The following is a 17,930-nucleotide window of genomic DNA, read 5'->3' as shown; positions in this document are numbered from 1 at the left end:
TGAACCGGTAAATCATTCAATTCGAGAATAGGTTAAGTTTCCAATTTATTTATTTAATTTTCAAGACATTACATTGGCCAATCTTTTCAATTTAATTTATTTAAGTCAATATCATTTTAAAAATATTATTTTATGAAGAGTAAAAATTCATCTTTTTTATATATACTTAACGGTTGACTAATGGTCGACTAGCGGAAGATTCATATTGTCAATATATTCATATCTTCAACATATGTAATATAAAATTACATTAGATTTCTTCCAAACCCACACAAATCCAAATCTAACTTTCGAAATGCATACTCGCAAACATTACCTCATAATATTTCTTTTTCCTTATGAGTTTGGGAGTATAGATTTCAAATGTAAGATTTGAATTTGCATAAATTTGAATAAATTTCAATGTATTTTTATATTACATCTTATTTGAATCCAACACAAATTCAATTTTAAGACCCCTCCAAAGATAATTTTTTTTTTTTCAACTGCTTCTACTTTCAAGTAACGGGTGAGTTTCAATTGAACATTTTTTTTTTGGTGGGCAAACATACACAAATCAATATAAATACACAAACATACACCAACCAATAGGTGGGTTTTGATTTGTGAGATAAAAACATTCTTATATATGGGATGATATATCCTCCTAAAAATTTTTGTTCTTAGAAATGGATTGTCTAATTCATGGATATATTTTTTACTTTTAAAAAAATAAGAATCTATAAGATAAGATTTTCTTGAAATTTATTTGTTAGGAGAATGAGAGTGGAATTTTCATGTTTTACTCTCATATAATTTTGCTTATATAATCTCAAAACAAATAAGAGAATCAATGGAACAATACTTCTTAAAGTAAAATAGATATAAATTTTAAATGAGGGCAAGTCTCAAAAGGTTGTTTTCAACCCTTGTGTGACACCAATACTATCATCTATTGAGAAAACATTTGCAAGAAATGACTTAATAAATATATAACATTTTATTAATATTTAAAATCATTAAAATAGCATGGAATATACTTTTCTTGTACAATTAAGAAATTTACGCCTCATTCCTGTGTGGAAAATATTTTTAATTTTTTAGTTTTTAAAAAATTATAAAAATATTTAACTGATTTTAGTTTTTAAAGACTCCTATAAAAAGATAGAAAATAAAGAGTTGTTTAAAATGCACATATAAAATTTTTTTATTATTTTTATAATTTAAAAATAATTAAAAAAAAATAAAAAAAATAAGCTAAATTTTTGTAATTTATTTGAAAAACTAAAATAAAAAATGAAAATTGTTTTCCACTAACGAGAAGGCCTTTACTTGCAAGTCATTTTCCCCGGACTGGGCACATGTTAAATTTCGAATTTTCGAAGGACACTGTTGCAATTTTCTGTCCTTAGTCGAGAGAGCGGGAACTCGCAACTGAAATCCTCACCGGCTCAAATACATACAAACCTGGTCCGCGCCTTCACTGACCTGTCCAAAAGTCTCTCTCTCTCTGAATATGTACTAATTGATCCGAGCGTCCTGATCTGCATCCATGGAGGTGAAAGCTCTGCTCCCAGTCCACACATTCTCTCTCTCTCTCTGGAACTCATTGCTCCGAGATCGATCGGTACCAATTTTCTCAAACAAATTCCAAAACCCTAATATCAGTGTGCTCCAGATCATGGAATCAGAATCTTCCCATTTCAACGAAATTCATCTATTTCAGGCGCGCCATGGTCTCGCATCTCACAAATGCTCAACACTATTGCAGCGTGACTCCAGAGGAGCGGGAGAAAGCTTGGCCTATTGTTGCAGTGTTGTTATGCATTGGTCGCCCGGCGTGCCCAGAGGAGATTGCCTCAAAGTGTGGATAATTTGGTGTGTCGCCAGGATGCTTGCGGTATCCATCCTCAATCCCCAATTTTTTTCTACATTTTTTGAAAATCTTGGCACTTGGACGCAAGATTTGGTCAGATTTTGTAATTTGTTGTCATCTGGAAAGAACCAAGGATTAACTTTTCAAGTATCTTTGTCTGGGTGCGGCGAGTAGGAAATCTGTTTGAGACTTGTTTGTTTATTAATATATTTTGTTCAGGATAAACGTAATATTGCTCATATGCCGCTGTTGGCTTTGTTGTAATATTTGGACATTTTTTAGCAGATGCATATGTCTTTAATGCAGAAGTCGATCTTTTTGTTTGGTTCTTAATAAAAAAGTTCCATTCAATCTCCTACGACTTGAGTATTCATATGGTTTGGTTTCTAAATATATTCAGTTCAGTTCAGTTCCATTAATTATCGTAGCTGACCTTTCTCTGGTTCGGTCTTCGGTTTTGAGAGTACTTAAAATTAGGCTTGAACACAATATTAAATACTCAAACTTCTCCATACATAGTAAATCATAATTAACATTTTTGTTGCGGAACGATAAATAAATTAACTAAACAAGCTATTAATTAATTTGTTAGGGACTAACAAAACTCAACAGGCTTGGCCAATAGCACAGCTGAGGGGACCTGCATCAGCTGTCAAAGCAAGAGCTTCAGACCCATCTGCAACAGTAAATGATTGGGACTCTGTGTAATTTGGAGCAGCAGTTCCTGATCCAGAGGCAACAAAGAATGCTCCGTTCACAAACACATCCTTCGAAGATACCCACAGCCAATTTTTCCAGTCTTCTTCTGTCTGCCTTTTGGTAACCTGTCACCCAATAGAATGAAATATGTACATATTAGTTTGTAAACTTTCACTAAGATGGTGTTTGGGAGTATGAATTTTGAAACTCGTGCTCAGATTTTTCTAAATTTTGGAGAAAGCCGACATGTTTTAATATTGTGTTTTATTCAAATTTACATAAATCTAAATTTCATACCTCTTTGTGATCAGTTTCGTTAGGAGCAGAGAAGTTGTTGCCTTCACTCAGAATTGTTGGATTAGAACTACCACCAATGGCATATAGCCCCCATCCATCATGTCGATTGTTGGCAACATGAACATACCCCATCCTTACCCTACATGCGCAAATTAAGAATATTTCATTTACTGACAAAAAATTTTCTTTGACACTAAACATCAAAGATTGATCTTCCAATGCTTAAGGATTACCTTGGCATCCTTTGAACTAGGCCAGAACCAAAATGGTTGAAGGCTACTGTAACCTTCATATTTTTATCCGCGTCGAAGTTATCAACGTGTCCCAACAACATCACCTATGTATAAATGAAACTTATTGGTTACCATATGTACATATAGATATATATCCAACAATTAATATTGTAAACATAAATGAATAAATAGAAGCAATTAAATTAATAGTGGTTCTAAGGTTATTTTGCCTAGCTTACCTTGTCATGGTTTGTGAAAAGGTTATTTGAGATGGTGACTGCGGTGGAACCACGGGTCACATCAAGGAGGCCGTCGGCGGCACGAGAAAGAGAACAGTGATCGATCCATACGTGTGAAGAAGAAATTACGCTAATGGCATCCCCGCCACCTCCAACACAATTATTGATGCTAATTCCGTGGATAATAACATTTGTCGCACTATCCACTACGATGCAGGGACCGTTCGCAATCTCCACCTTTGCTCCTCTCCCATCTATGGTCTTAAAACTGTTGACCTTGAGCTCGCTTTTGAGAGTGATGACCATGTCCTTAGTAAAGCTTATCCAAAGAGCCTCAACTTGGGTGGCGCCATGTCGAAGGGTGCCCGGCTTGGGGCTCATGGGATCGTCGGAAGGATCGGTGACTTCATATGTTTTGCCAGCCTTTCCTCCGGTTGCATTCTTGCCGAAACCCACAGAGCAGTCAGCAAAGGCGTGGCGGTTGGAAGCCCAGTTGGGGTCCTTGCGCCAGCAGGAGTCAATGGGGTTGATGGCATAAATGGAGTATGGAAAAGTGGAGAAGGACAGAAGACATAAAAGCAAAAGCAAAGGTGCGGAGGCCATGGCTTGCATGTTTTCTGTTAGCGCTAGCATAAACTTACTCTAACAACAGTGGGTTGCTTTGCAACATAAACTAGTGATGGTATGTATATATATAAACAGCAGAGGCCATGGCATGGGTTATCTAACTGAGCATTTGATTTTGTACAGAGGATCCAACTCATGACTCCCTAATCCACGAGTACGTAAAATAGATCCAACTCATTTATCTAGTAAGAGCCCATATTACTTGTGTCAGACTGATATATATTTATCTATATTGAGTAATGGGAACATGTATTCTGCATGGAATTATGGAAGGTTATGTTTATCTACACACAGAAAATTCTTGAAAGAGTAGGCCGTGCTGGTGTATGTGTGTGTGCACGTGTGTACAGAAGAGGCCATGGACTGCATGTATATTTTCTGACTCATCAATCTAAATCCAACGGTGTGTATAGGTTCCGAGCAATTAAACAGATAAACCATATAATATATGTACTGCTTAATTCTGTCAAATATATGTAATTACTCACCGCCTCACGGATTGCATATATCGCTTTGTTTGCTGATCAAGGGAAACCCAAATTTAAACTTACCATATATATATATATACACTTAGGTACGTATGCATGATATGGGCAACTACACGTAGCTGCATGTATGCCAAATCTTTTTATTTATTTATTTATTTATTGTGGAGCAAGATGATCTTAATTAAAGATGACTGAATTCTGCTTATAATTTTATCAAATTTGTTAATTACATGATGTAATTCTTGAAGCTGGACAATAAATTAAAATTGATTTTTACTCATGAATCCTTTCAACTTAATTAGAAATTACACGGCGATTGTTTGTTCTCAATTGTGTGTTTATATTTTTATTGGTTGGAGGTGTAAATTGTGTATGGACTTGGATCGAGTCATTAATTAGTGTGATTTAAACAAGTTGGACTCGGATTGATTTGTTTATAAATGGGTATATAAAGATGCTTGATTAATTAACGTACTATAAGAAGATACCCATTAATAAATATACGATATTTTTTGTTTGTGTCTTTAATAATTCAACAAGATACCCAACTTCAGAATCCTCGACCTTGATGGTGATGGAGCAGACGACGAGGTCATGGAGGGTGATGAAGGACAATGAGGTCATGGATGACAAAGAAGGACGACGAGGTCGTGGATGGTGGTGACTGCATTAACGATTCTTTATCTAGTTTACTCGGAGTTTCTTTTCAAAATTGATTTGAAATGCGATAAGCCTGCCCATGTAGACAAAATGAATTTTAACCTTTCATTTGATAGGTTGTCTTTTATAGTTAAGGTATGATTTAAATATTAATTTTATTTCTCTTGAATCTTGATGCCCTTCTTGTGGATGCAATGACCGCAAGAGGGGCATCAAAATTCAAGAGAAATAAAATTAATATTTAAATCATACCTTAATTATAAGATACAACCTATCAGATGAAAGGTTAAAATTCATTTTGTCTACATGGGCGGACTTATCGCATTTCAAATCAATTTTGAAAAGAAACTCCGGGTAAACTAGATAAAGAATAACCATCCACCCCACTATAAGAGTACCTGAACCTCCCGATTCTTACCTCCATGTCCATCATAAACTCCAAAGAATAAAGTGGAAGCATCTAGAACAGGATATGCAACATGCTAACAAATCAAACATTCATAGTCAATAACAAAATATTCATACTATTAGTAAAGAGTTAATAAAGTGCTCGCATATCGTAGCTTGTATGTGCATAAGAAACCAATTTTAAGCGAATAGCATTAATGTGACACTAGATATGACAGCTGAATCACACCTGCAGAATTTAGAACTAATCATTGTATAAATTAAAATTTTTTGCTAATTTTTTCGACAAGGTTTTAACCAAGGAGAAACCTTAACAAGAGATTAAGGCATGTACAAAAACAGCACAGATTACAGAAAGTGAAATCTTGTAACAAATCGCAGCTCAAAACCCCCAAACAAAAACCTAAATACTTCACTTAATCAGCCTCAGTTTGCCCCCAAAAGTCAAGAAACAGCACTCTGACGCATCCATGGTTCCAATTAAAAACAACCCACATACCAAATAAACCCCAAAACTAGAAATTCAAACCCAACAGTAATAATTCAAGCACCCAAATCCCTAATTCCTAGCTCCAAGCTCTTCAGATCACAAACTGACAAACCCAGCTCAAAACCAACAGTAATTGAACTAGTAAAAAAAACAAGAAACGCACCAAGTTCAACAGAAACAGTAACAGTACTTGCCCAATAGTGCTAAACCCAGGTCTGAATCTAGGAAATCACCGTCGTCCCTTAACTCACAAAAAATAAACTAACTTACTTGAAAAAATTTGAAAAGTAAGATGTAAAAATTACTTCACAAGAGCAAGAAACTGGAAATCTGGGGTCAATATTTGGAAAAATAAGCAATATTACTTTTCTGAGCTCAATGCAAAGCAGAAAGTAATTCATTTAAATCCAGATGTCGCGCGCAAGCCTCACAAACAAACAATATATTAAGACAGTAGAACCTTAACCTTTTGAAGATTGGTGACTTTCTGGTAGAGCTGAAGCACGAGCTCCAAATCGGCATTGGCGTTCCTATTCCTTATGTTGGCAGCTATAGCGACCTTGTCTCTTATCCACTTGAAGTCTATTGCAGCCTTCCATTGATGCTTCACTGTAGAAACACATTGACCCAATTAATAATTAAAATAGAAATGGAAAATGGAATCGGTGAGAAAGAGAGACAACCATTGTCATCGGGTGTAGAGACGGGAGTAGCTTGAACAACGAAAGTGGAAATAGGTCTGGTGAGGAATGGTGGGGGTCTTCAAGGAGAGTGATGGCTGGAAAATAAACCTAGGGATAGGGATAGGGTTCTGGAGAATGGTATGAAGATGAGAGAAGAAGAAGAAGAAGAAGACGGAGGGGTAGCAGCAAGTTTTAGGCTTCGGAAAGTCATCCCACCCAGACCACACTGCAAGCTCACCCATCGTTCTGCCATGGATGCAGAGATGGAGGAGACGTTGTGGGTGGCGTTGCATGCATGGAGAAGTGAGGAGGGAGGGGGAGAAGGAGGAGCAGAATGAAATTTGGGGAAAGAAAAGATGGTAGGAGGGAGAAGGAGGCGGGAGTAGAAAAAAGAAGAAATTAAGGTGGGGATATCAGATTTTGAGCATTAGTGACGGTTTCAAAATCGTCACTAATACCCCCTTATTAGTGACGGTTCCCCCAAACCGTCACTAATCCCCTTAACCATTTATTTTTTAATATTTTTTAAATAAAAACACTATTAGTGACGATTTCAAAACCGTCACTAATACCCTTAGCCATTTCTTTTTTAATATTTTTTAAATAAAAACACTAATAGTGACGGTTTCAAAACCGTCACTAATACCCCCTTATTAGTGACGGTTCTCCCAAACCGTCACTGATACCCTTAACCATTTCTTTTTTAATACTTTTTAAATAAAAATACTATTAGTGACGATTTCAAAACTGTCACTAATACCCAATTATTAGTGACGGTTCTCCCAAACCATCACTAATACCCTTAACCATTTCTTTTTTAATATTTTTAAAATAAAAACACTAGTAGTGACGGTTTAAAAACCGTCACTAATACCCCCTTATTAGTGACGGTTCTCCCAAATCGTCACTAATACCCTTAACCATTTCTTTTTTAATATTTTTTAAATAAAAACACTATTAGTGACAGTTTCAAAACCATCACTAATACCCCCTTATTAGTGACGGTTCTCCCAAATCGTCACTAATACCCTTAACCATTTATTTTTTAATATTTTTAAATAAAAACACTATCAGTGACGGTTTCAAAACCGTCACTAATACCCTAGAATTGTTGCTAATATTATTTTAGAAAAATTTTCGCGCGAAAATTGTTTACCACGCTGTTTTTAGTGACGGTTCTTAAAAACCGTCACTAATACCAACTTTTAGTGACAAAATTGAATTTGTCACTAATACTTTCGTTACTAAAAATCAGTTTTTTTTGTAGTGTATAGTCATCTTGCTGCTTTTAACATGATTTAAAAAACAACCATTGTAAGAACCCGAACCGTGATAAATGGGTTTAAATAAATAAGAGAGGGGCAAATTGGGGATTTGAAACATTTAATTGACGAAGCCAGATTTCGTCAACGAAGCCTTTGTTCTTCTCATCGAAAAAATTTAGAGACTCGTCGACAAGGAGAAGCCGAGGAGTTTCGAAAATCGGGAATATCAAGATTTGTCGACGAGGCCACCGATTCGTCGACTAAGTTAATGAAAGATTCGTCGACGAAGGCACCAATTCGTCGACGAAATTGCCTGGATCAAAGGGCTATAAATATCAATTTCCTTACTTCCTCATTAAGAAAACTTCAAAATTCACTCTCTATCTCTAAAACTCTCCCTACTCTCTCTCTCTCTAGATTTCTTCGCCGATGGTTGATGGAATCAGAAATCTGAAGTTACCACGAGGATTGTGGAAGGATTCTCTACAATTTCTATGGATTGGAATCTCGTTTCAGAGATTTTCGGGTTTTGACGTAAAATCGAGGTAAGACTCGATTTTCATTTCTAATCCAGTAGTTTTGTAGGTAACTGTCTTGTGAGTATATTCTGTACTATGATTTGTAGGTTTTGGAACTCGGTTCACTATTTAGGGGCCTTGGAGTTCGGGATTTGCTTTCAAGGAAAAGGTAAGGGGAACTATGTTTATATTGGTTATTTTGAAATCGGACTCGGTGGAACTGTGGTCCACGGTCCTGTGTGTGTTTTGGCTACTTATTTGGGGCGATCTAACAGGGAAAACTATGGGTTTTTCATTATTATAGTTTTGGGAAAAAGGGGGCAACGAGTTGCATCCTTGGTTTTGATGAAAACCTATGTATATGTTGATTTATACTGCGTGATTGGGATGGTCGTGCCTTGACTTGGTTAAACTGTATTTGTTTGAAAAACCATGATTTAGATTACCAAATGGGTGTGGTTTGTTTGGTTATATAAGCATGCATGTGTGTGTGATATGTTGAAATGCTAGTAGGAATTGGGTTCCGAAATTGTTCCAGGTATTGAGAGTGTCTAACTCTATATCCGAGGGCGTGTGTTTATCACCTGCCACGTAGGCAAGAGTGTCCGACTCTATATCCAAGGGCGTGAGCCTATACTGGCAAATCAGGCCGAAAGGTGTGGATCCACCAGTTATGCACCGGTACGATGCCATAGGAGTCAGGGACTAGCCATGTACCAGTGGCGCTGTGCTTTGCGGGTTGGCCAGGCCAACGCCGGATTGGCCTAGACCGGCTTCGGGCCGAAGAGTGTGACGACAATGTGGATTACTGATCATGTGTATGTGTATGGGTGTTTGTATGCACTATGTGAAATTAGTACTGGAATGCATTTAACTACGTGTACGTTGTATCATGATAACACTCAAATGCCACATACCGATATAACCTGTGTTCTTCCTTATTGAGAGGTGTCTCACCCCTACTGTACGTACATTTTTACAGGTCCTTTGGGTAACCGGAACTAGCATCCTGGTGTAGGGAGCGTAGTGGCCGGTGTACCGCGTTTAGTGCTAGGACTATAATTTTGGTGGGTTGCCATTTTGGGTTGTGTTGGGCACCCGTTTGTACGTTTTGATAGAGCATTGTGTCTGCTCTTGTATAGACTCTGGTATGGTACTGCATATGTATGTATGGTTTTTTTGCTGTGTATATGATTGTGTTTGGATGTGTTTAGGGTGCCTGGGAACCCCACAGGGTCGGACCCTCATCCTTTGTACTGTATCTGTGATGATTTGTATGATATAAGGACAGGTTAGGTTACATTTTCACCCCTGGGTCCCATTTCAAGGTTCGGGGCGTGACAGCTTGGTATCAGAGCTAACCAGGTTACTAGATCTTGTAGACTTGGTTAGGCTTAGTTGTGAGTACATACCAGAGTATAGGATGTGGATATGGGTAGAGTTGGTTGAGGGTTGTTCGGTTGCTAGACCGAGATTTGTTGACGGTATTCCGTGTTTTTCCTGGGATGACAATTCCAGCAGGGCAGTTCATTGATGACTTTCGTGTCGGTGTGATAGGACAGACCTAGACCTGGCAGGGAGTAGTTAACACGATTAGTGTAGATCATTGTGTTAACTATATGTGTTGTAGGGATACTGATAGATTCTTATTGTGTTGCAGAATGGAGCCCAAGGATACTAACCTGGGAAGTGGCTCCGAGGAGACTGCAAGTGATGAGTCTCCTTCTATGCCTTGAGGTTTGACGAGATAGATATTGTGGGAGATCAGGCGGAGTGTGAGGAGACGTGAGCGCTCTCCTACTGCTGCGGGGTGCACCATTAAGAGGTTCACACGCATGCACCCTCCGACATTCTCAGGAGGACTTGACCTGACGACAGTAGAGGATTGGGTGGAAAAGACTGAAAGGATCTTGGAGGTCCTGCACTGCATGGATAGGTAGCGAGTTCTTTATGCCACCTTCCAGTTGTCTGGGGAGGCAGGTCGATGGTGGACTACGGTGAGTTTGCTGGAGAAGCAGAGAACCGGTTTTGAGGAGTTGATGTGGAGCCGTTTCAAGGAGGTGTTCTTTGACAGATACTTCCTGGCTTCAGTACGTGATGCGAAGGCAGATGAGTTTTCTGCGCTGACTCGGGGGAGTTTGACGGTGCAGGGGTATGTGGCTCGATACATAGAGTTGTCCCGCTTTGCACCATGTATGATCTCGAGCGAGTATAAGAAGACTCAAAGGTTTGCGAAGGGTTTGAGGAAGGATATCTGCAGACTGGTGGGTATGCTTCAGATCTGCGAGTTCTCGATGTTGGTGGATAAAGCCACAGTGATTGAGTCTAGTATCCGAGAGGACGAGGAGGATCAGGAATCGAGGAAGAGGACAGTACCATATGGTTCTCAGTCAGGATCTCGTAAGGGATCGTGGAAGAAAAGGAGTAAGGGCTCAAGTTATCATCAGAATACCGAGCGCCAAGATTCTCAGGTGAGCCAGACTGGTGGTCGTTGTACCAGGTGCTTTAGACGACATGAGGGTGAGTGTTGGTCTTTTGATGGTAATTGCTATAATTGTGGTTGACCTGGTCACATGGCTTGTGATTGTCGTGCACCGAGGCGATACATGCCTGCAGTTAGTGGGGACCGAGGGAGGAGTCAGATACCTCGGGAAACCATTTAAACGAATACAGCTCCGGCTATAGTATACTCTCTTATTCCAGTGGACGCTGAGCATGCAGGTAACGTGGTGACAAGTACCTTATTATTGCTTTCGAATAAAGCTTATGTTTTGTTTGATTCAGGTGCAACACATTCCTTTGTGTCTGTGAATTTTGTGGGACGGTGTGGGGTTGAGACCCGAGATATGAATGAGGAGTTATCTGTTACTACGTCATTTGGGAGTGTATCTTTCTGTAGGAGGATATTGGTAGACTGCCCAGTGGAAATTCAGGGAAAGTTGCTACCGGCGAATCCTGTGGTATACGACATGGCAGGGTTCGACGTCATTCTGGGGGTGGATTGGTTGTTCTCCAATTACGCTGTGATTGACTATCGTAGGAAGGTGATAGTTTTCAGACCTCCTGTGGAGCAGGAGTACGAATTTTTGGGATCATGTGTGCGTCCAGCGCCACAGATTCCGTCGGCACTACAGGCGAGGAGGCTACTCTTGGACGAGTGTTAGGTGTACCTAGCTTGTATGAAGGAACCGCCGTGGGATGAGTTGAGACTCGAGGACATTCGGGTAGTCAGCGAATTCCCGAATGTGTTTCCAGATGAATTACCCGGTTTACCTCCAGATTATGAGGTGGAGTTTGCGATAGAGTTGCTGCCCGGTAAGACACCGATCTCTAAAGCTCCATACCGGATGGCTCCAGAAGAACTTCGGGAGTTGAATGAGTAGTTGCAAGAATTAATGGACAGGGGATTCATTCGACCTAGTGTTTCGCCCTGGGGAGCTCCAGTACTATTTGTGAAGAAGAAGGATGGGTCGATGCGGATGTGCATTGATTACCGTGAGATTAATAAGGTAACTGTGAAGAATCGCTATCCTTTACCTCGTATAGATAATCTCTTTGACTAGTTGCAGGGCACGCGGGTCTTTTCAAAGATCGACTTGTGGTCAGGATATCATCAGGTGAGGGTTAGAGTGGAGGATGTAGCGAAGACTGCTTTCTGGACTAGATATGGCCACTACGAGTTTTAGTCATGCCGTTTGGGTTAACGAATGCTCTGGCGGTGTTCATGGATATGATGAACAGGGTTTTCCATGAGTACCTGGATAGGTTCATGGTGGTATTCAATGATGACATTCTAGTATACTCGAGGAGTGCGGAAGAGCACGAAGAGCATTTGAGGTTAGTATTACAGACTCTGCGGGAGAAGAAGTTGTATGCTAAGTTGAAGAAGTGTGAATTCTGGTTAAATCAAATAGTGTTCTTAAGCCATGTGGTTACTGGGGGATGGTATATCAGTTGATCCTAGCAAGATTGAAACTGTGGTCGATTGGGTAAGGCCGAAGAATGTGCAGGAGGTTCAGAGTTTTCTGGGACTGGCGGGTTACTATCGTCGGTTCGTAGAGGGTTTCTCTAAATTGTCTGGACCTCTGACACGAGTGACCAGGAAGGGATTTTAGTTTGAGTGGACCAGTGATTGCGAGCAGTGCTTTCAGGAGTTGAAGCATCAGCTGGTTACTACTCCAGTATTGACCATTCCTTCGGGGGATGGTGGGTTTGTGATTCATAGCGACGCATCTCTGAAGGGTTTGGGATGTGTGCTTATGCAGTAGGATAAGGTACTGGCGTATGCCTCTCGGTAATTGAAAGAGTATGAGAAGAATTACCCTATGCATGATCTAGAATTGGCTATTGTGGTTTATGCACTGATAATCTGGCGACATTATCTGTATGGGGTGCAGTGTGAGATCTTCACTGACCATAAGAGCCTCAGGTATTTCTTCATATAGAAGGAGTTGAGCATGAGGCAGAAACGGTGGTTTGATTTGATTAAGGATTACGATTGCACGATCAATTATCACCCGGGGAAGGCTAATGTGGTAGCTGATGCGTTGAGTCGGAAGTTAAGGCCTACGGCTGTATCTGTGATTGTAACTCAGTGTCACATCAGATGGGATTTGGAGATCTTAGGTATAGAGTTGGCGGTTGGGGATCATCAGGCTTTTCTTGCTAACTTGGTGGTCCAACCGACCTTATTTGAGCATATAAAAGCCGCGCAAGCTAGTGATGCAGAGTTGGCAGAGGTTGTGGAAAAGGTACAGCAGGGACTGGCTACAGAGTTTAATATCTCTGAGGGGGGTGTACTGAGGTTTGGAACCAGACTGTGTGTTCCGAATGATTATGAGATCAGAAGGAAGATTCTGGAGGAGGCGCATCGTTCTATGTATACGGTACATCCTGGTAGTACGAAGATGTATCAAGACTTGCGCGAGACCTTCTGGTGGGCTGATATGAAGGGGCAAATTGCTCAGTTCGTGGAGAAGTGTCTGACGTGTCAGCAGGTGAAAGCTGAACATCAAAGGCCAGTAGGGCCATTGCAGCCTTTGCCTATTTCAGTGTGGAAATAGGAGCATATTTCCATGGATTTTGTGATCGGTTTGCCACCAGCACTTCATGGGCAGAATGCTATTTGAGTGATCGTGGATAGATTTACTAAATCTGCTCATTTCATACTGATGAAAGTTGGCTATCCTTTGAGTAGGCTAGCAGATTTGTATGTGCAGGAGATTGTGAGAATGCACAGGGTACCAGTGTCTATTGTGTCAGATTGAGATCCGAGGTTTACTTCTCGATTCTAAACGAGCTTGCAGGAGGCATTGGGGACGAAGCTTACTTTTAGTACAACGTTCCATCCCCAGACTGATGGACAATCGGAGAGGACGATTCAGATATTGGAAGATATGTTGTGAGCTTGTGGGTTAGACTTTGGTGGTAGCTGGATACAATTCATGCCGCTTGTAGAGTTCGCTTATAACAACAACTTCCGGTCTAGTATTGGGATGGCACCGTTTGAGGCTTTGTATGGTCAAAGGTGTCGATCTCCTTTGTGTTGGGATGAGGTTGGTGAACGGTGGGACCTGAACTCGTGCAACAGGCGTCTGATAAGGTGGGTTTGATCCGGGAGAGGATTAGATCAGCTCAGAGTCGGCAGAAGAGTTATGTAGATGTTCGCCGCCGTGATTTAGAGTTCAAAATGGAGGTAAGGTATTTCTGCGTATCGCTTTGATGAAAGGGGTGATGAGATTTGGGAGGAAGGGCAAGTTGAGCCCAAGGTATATCGGACCATTCAAGGTACTTGAGCGAGTGGGTCCGGTAGTCTACAGAGTTGCATTACCTCCAGCACTTTCAAGGGTCCATGATGTGTTTCACGTCTCCATGTTGAGGAGGTACGTGTTGGATCCTTCACATGTTATTAGTTATGATGATTTGGAAATTGGGGATACTTTAGCGTATGAGGAGATACCTGTTCAGGTTTTGGACCGTAAAGTTCAGAAGCTTCATACCAGAGAGATACCATTAGTAAAGGTATTGTGGCGAAACCACGAGGTTGAAGAAGCTTCTTGGGAACTGGAAATGGAAATACGCCGGAAGTATTCACAGTTATTTTAAGCACTTGTACACGATCCTACTGTGGGTTGGGATAGGTGGTTAGTAGTCGGGAGTGTGTGTGTACTGTGAACTCTTGAGACTATTGTATATGTAACCACGGTATTCCTCCACCATAAGTGAGGGTATGTATGTGTATAAGTATATGGGACTGTGCTGTAGTAGTCGCCAGTTTCTTGTTAGTAGTTCGTATATGTGTATTCCGGATATGACTTTATGAATGAGAGATAGCAAATTTCGAGGACGAAATTTTTGTAAGGAAGGGAGATTGTAAGAACCTGAACCATGATAAATGGGTTTAAATAAATAAGAGAGGGGCAAATTAGGGATTTGGAACATTTCATCGACGAAGCCTTTGTTCTTCTTGTCGACGAAATTCAGAGGCTCGTTGACGAGGAGAGGTCGAGGAGTTTCAAAAATCGGGAATATCAGGATTCGTTGACGAGGCCACAGATTTTTCGACGAAGGCACCAATTCGTCGACGAAATTTCCCGTGTCAAAGAGCTATAAATATCAATTTCCTTACTTCCTTATTAAGAAAACTTAGAAAATCTCTCTCTCCCTCTAAAACTCTCCCTACTCTCTCTCTTTCTAGATTTCTTCGCCGATCGTTGATTGAATCAGAAATTTGAAGTTACCACGAGGATCGTGGAAGGATTCTCTACAATTTCTACGGATCGGAATCTCGTTTCGGAGATTTTCGGGTTTTGACGTAAAATCGAGGTAAGACTCGATTTTCATTTCTAATCCGGTAGTTTTGTAGGTAACTGTCTTGTGAGTATTCTGGAACTATGATTGTAGTTTTGGAACGCGGTTCAATATTTAGGGGCCTTGGGAGTTCGGGATTTGGCTTTCAAGGAAAGGTAGGGAACTATGTTAATTGGTTATTTGAAATCGGACTCGGAGGAACTGTGGTCCACGGTCCTGTGTGGGTTTTGGCTACTTATTGGGGCGATCTAACAGGGAAAACTATGGATTTTTCATATTAAGTTTATGGGAAAAAAGGGTGGGCAACGAGTTGCATTCCTGGTTTTGATGAAAAAACCTATGTATATGTTGATTTATACCGCGTGATTGGGATTGTCGTGCCTGACTTGGTTAAACTGTATTTGTTTGAAAAACCATGATTTAGATTACCAAATGGGTGTGGTTTGTTTGGTTATATGTGTAGTGACTCGAAGAATAATAGTATTTAAATAATGAGAGAGAGAGAGAGAGAGAGAGAGAGAAACAGAAACAGAAGGAGGCCGTAGAATTCGTCGACGACACTGCATTTTGGGGATAATAATAATATTAAGGAATTGTTTGGACTCGTTGAAGAATACAGGAGAAAATACCGAGCGAAAAATGGGCTGCTCTGAATTTCATTGACGAATACAGGGTCTTATCGACGAATTTAATGAAGGACTAGTCGACGAGGTGACATGTCTCGTCAACGAATCTGGCCCTATAAGTAGCTAAAAATTTGATTTTTATTCACTCTTTGCTATCTCTCTCTATCTCTCTCTCTCTCTCTCTCTCTCTCTCTCTCTCTCTCTCTCTCTCTCCTACGTCTCTCCCTCACTTCTCTCTTCGATTTCGGCCCCTCCAGTCATCGGATCGATGATCTGAAGCCACCACGACGCTCCTGGCGGAGTTCTCTTCAAGTTTGCTAGGACGAATCGTGGGTGGGATCGAGTTGGAATTCATCCTAAATTCAGGGTAAGACCTTTTAGCTTATTTTTGGCCTTATGACAGTTATAGGAAATGATATAGACAAAAAAATACTGATATTCTGTTCTGACAAATATTGTTTTCAGGGTGTTTTGTAGGATTGCGCCCTGAGGGTGTTTTAGCGCTAGTTCTATACCATTAGGCGCTTTTCCCGGCGTGGTCATTGTAAGGAACAATATGTATGATAGGTAATTTTTCAAATATCCATACCGTTTTATTAACTGATGAAATTTATGTATCTAACCCAGCATCGTGTGGCTTGTCTGAATATGAATATTTAGTATTTGAACATAGTTTTCATTATTTCAGTATTTCTGATTTTACGATATTTCTTTTAGTACCACTCTGATTTTATGAATCTTAGTAACATGATTTCATAAGCACATATCAGTATTATGGTTATGCACTGTAGGTTTTTTGTTATGGCATTATACATATTCTTCACCCCCTATGACCGACGTCTATCGAATTCAGTACAGTTATTTTTGCAGCATCACATGTTGTTATTTATGATTATTTCAGAATCATGGTAACCCATTAGATAAGTGTATATGCGAAATTACATATTATAGTATCAGACAATGGTGGATCTATGCTAAGCGACAGGAGCACCTCTTGTGTATCCTTGCTACACGATATTAGTACTTCATCGAGTGTAAGCCACCTATTTAGATAATACGTGGTGAGTAGGACGACACCTAGGCTCTTGACGAGGACAAGGACTCCCCCATCTAGATATGGGTGACGGATGCGGCTTTAGATCGACACATGGAGTATAGTGATTTATTTTTCCGGTGGATCTTAGCAAGCGATAAATCAGCCTAGGGGCAGCACACCATGTCACTGATGGGTGGTAAGTCAATGAAAACAGACATGATCCACTTAGGGTTAACATTTTCAGGTACTATTACGTAACTTTGTACAGGACCCTATCAGGAACAGGGATTAATTTAGTATAATAGAAGTATTGCATATAGTACCTCCGATTTACTGTTTATGTTAAGAAACATGGAAATGGGGGTAACCTTTTATTACTTATACTGTACTACATCTTCAGTTATGCATGTTTATATGTTTTTTTCCTTAATACGGTTTTATTATATTGTAGCTCATTTGCCACACACTTAGTAATAGAATATTTCTTCTTACTGAGCGTTGGTTCATCCCAGTGTTGGAATCCCTTTTTTTTTAGTTTTTGTTTGATCAAGGTAGGCGAGCACGACCAAAAACCGCTCGCAGATGAGGCGCTTCTAGTAGTGCACACTGTTAAATGGAGAGCCGTGAGTCATATTTTTGCGGACTGATTGTGTAACCCTAGATAGTCAGAGGGTATTTGGGGAATAGTGATATGCTATTAATTTCGGGAAAACTTGTTCGTCCTCCTTGTTCTTGGTTATTGGTAGTGCATGGTATTGGTACAATGTTACACATCTAGTTATGTTACTTGATTTATGCATTCCTCGCTGGATAGCCTTAAGGCCATTGCGATTTATCCAAGTATGGTATCAGAGCAGTGTTAAATATCAATCTTTTCCCCGGTTAAATAAAAAAAAAAAAAATTAATACAGTTTATTAAGCAGGTTCGTACACCCCCCCCCCCCCCCCCTATCATGAGCATGGCAGGTGTGTGATATGTTGAAATGCTAGTAGGAA

The 17,930-nt window shown here is 40.0% G+C and overlaps 1 protein-coding gene across 1 annotated transcript; it reads right to left on the bottom strand.

Moving 5' to 3' along the window:
- Nucleotides 1–2,460: 2,460 nt before the first annotated feature.
- Nucleotides 2,461–3,926, bottom strand: LOC131166120 (putative pectate lyase 2). The gene is made up of 4 exons (XM_058124417.1): nt 3,324–3,926; nt 3,085–3,188; nt 2,852–2,990; nt 2,461–2,679 (listed from the first exon to the last, which is right to left on the bottom strand). Exons 1-4 carry the CDS (start codon nt 3,924–3,926, stop codon nt 2,461–2,463), a joined length of 1,065 nt encoding a protein of 354 aa, XP_057980400.1.
- Between the last annotated feature and the right edge of the window lie 14,004 nt (nt 3,927–17,930).

The sequence above is a fragment of the Malania oleifera genome, chromosome 10 (assembly GCF_029873635.1).
Source record: "Malania oleifera isolate guangnan ecotype guangnan chromosome 10, ASM2987363v1, whole genome shotgun sequence".
NCBI lineage: Eukaryota > Viridiplantae > Streptophyta > Magnoliopsida > Santalales > Ximeniaceae > Malania > Malania oleifera.
The sequence above is the reverse complement of the archived record's forward strand: the minus strand, read 5'-3'. Positions and strand labels throughout refer to the sequence as shown.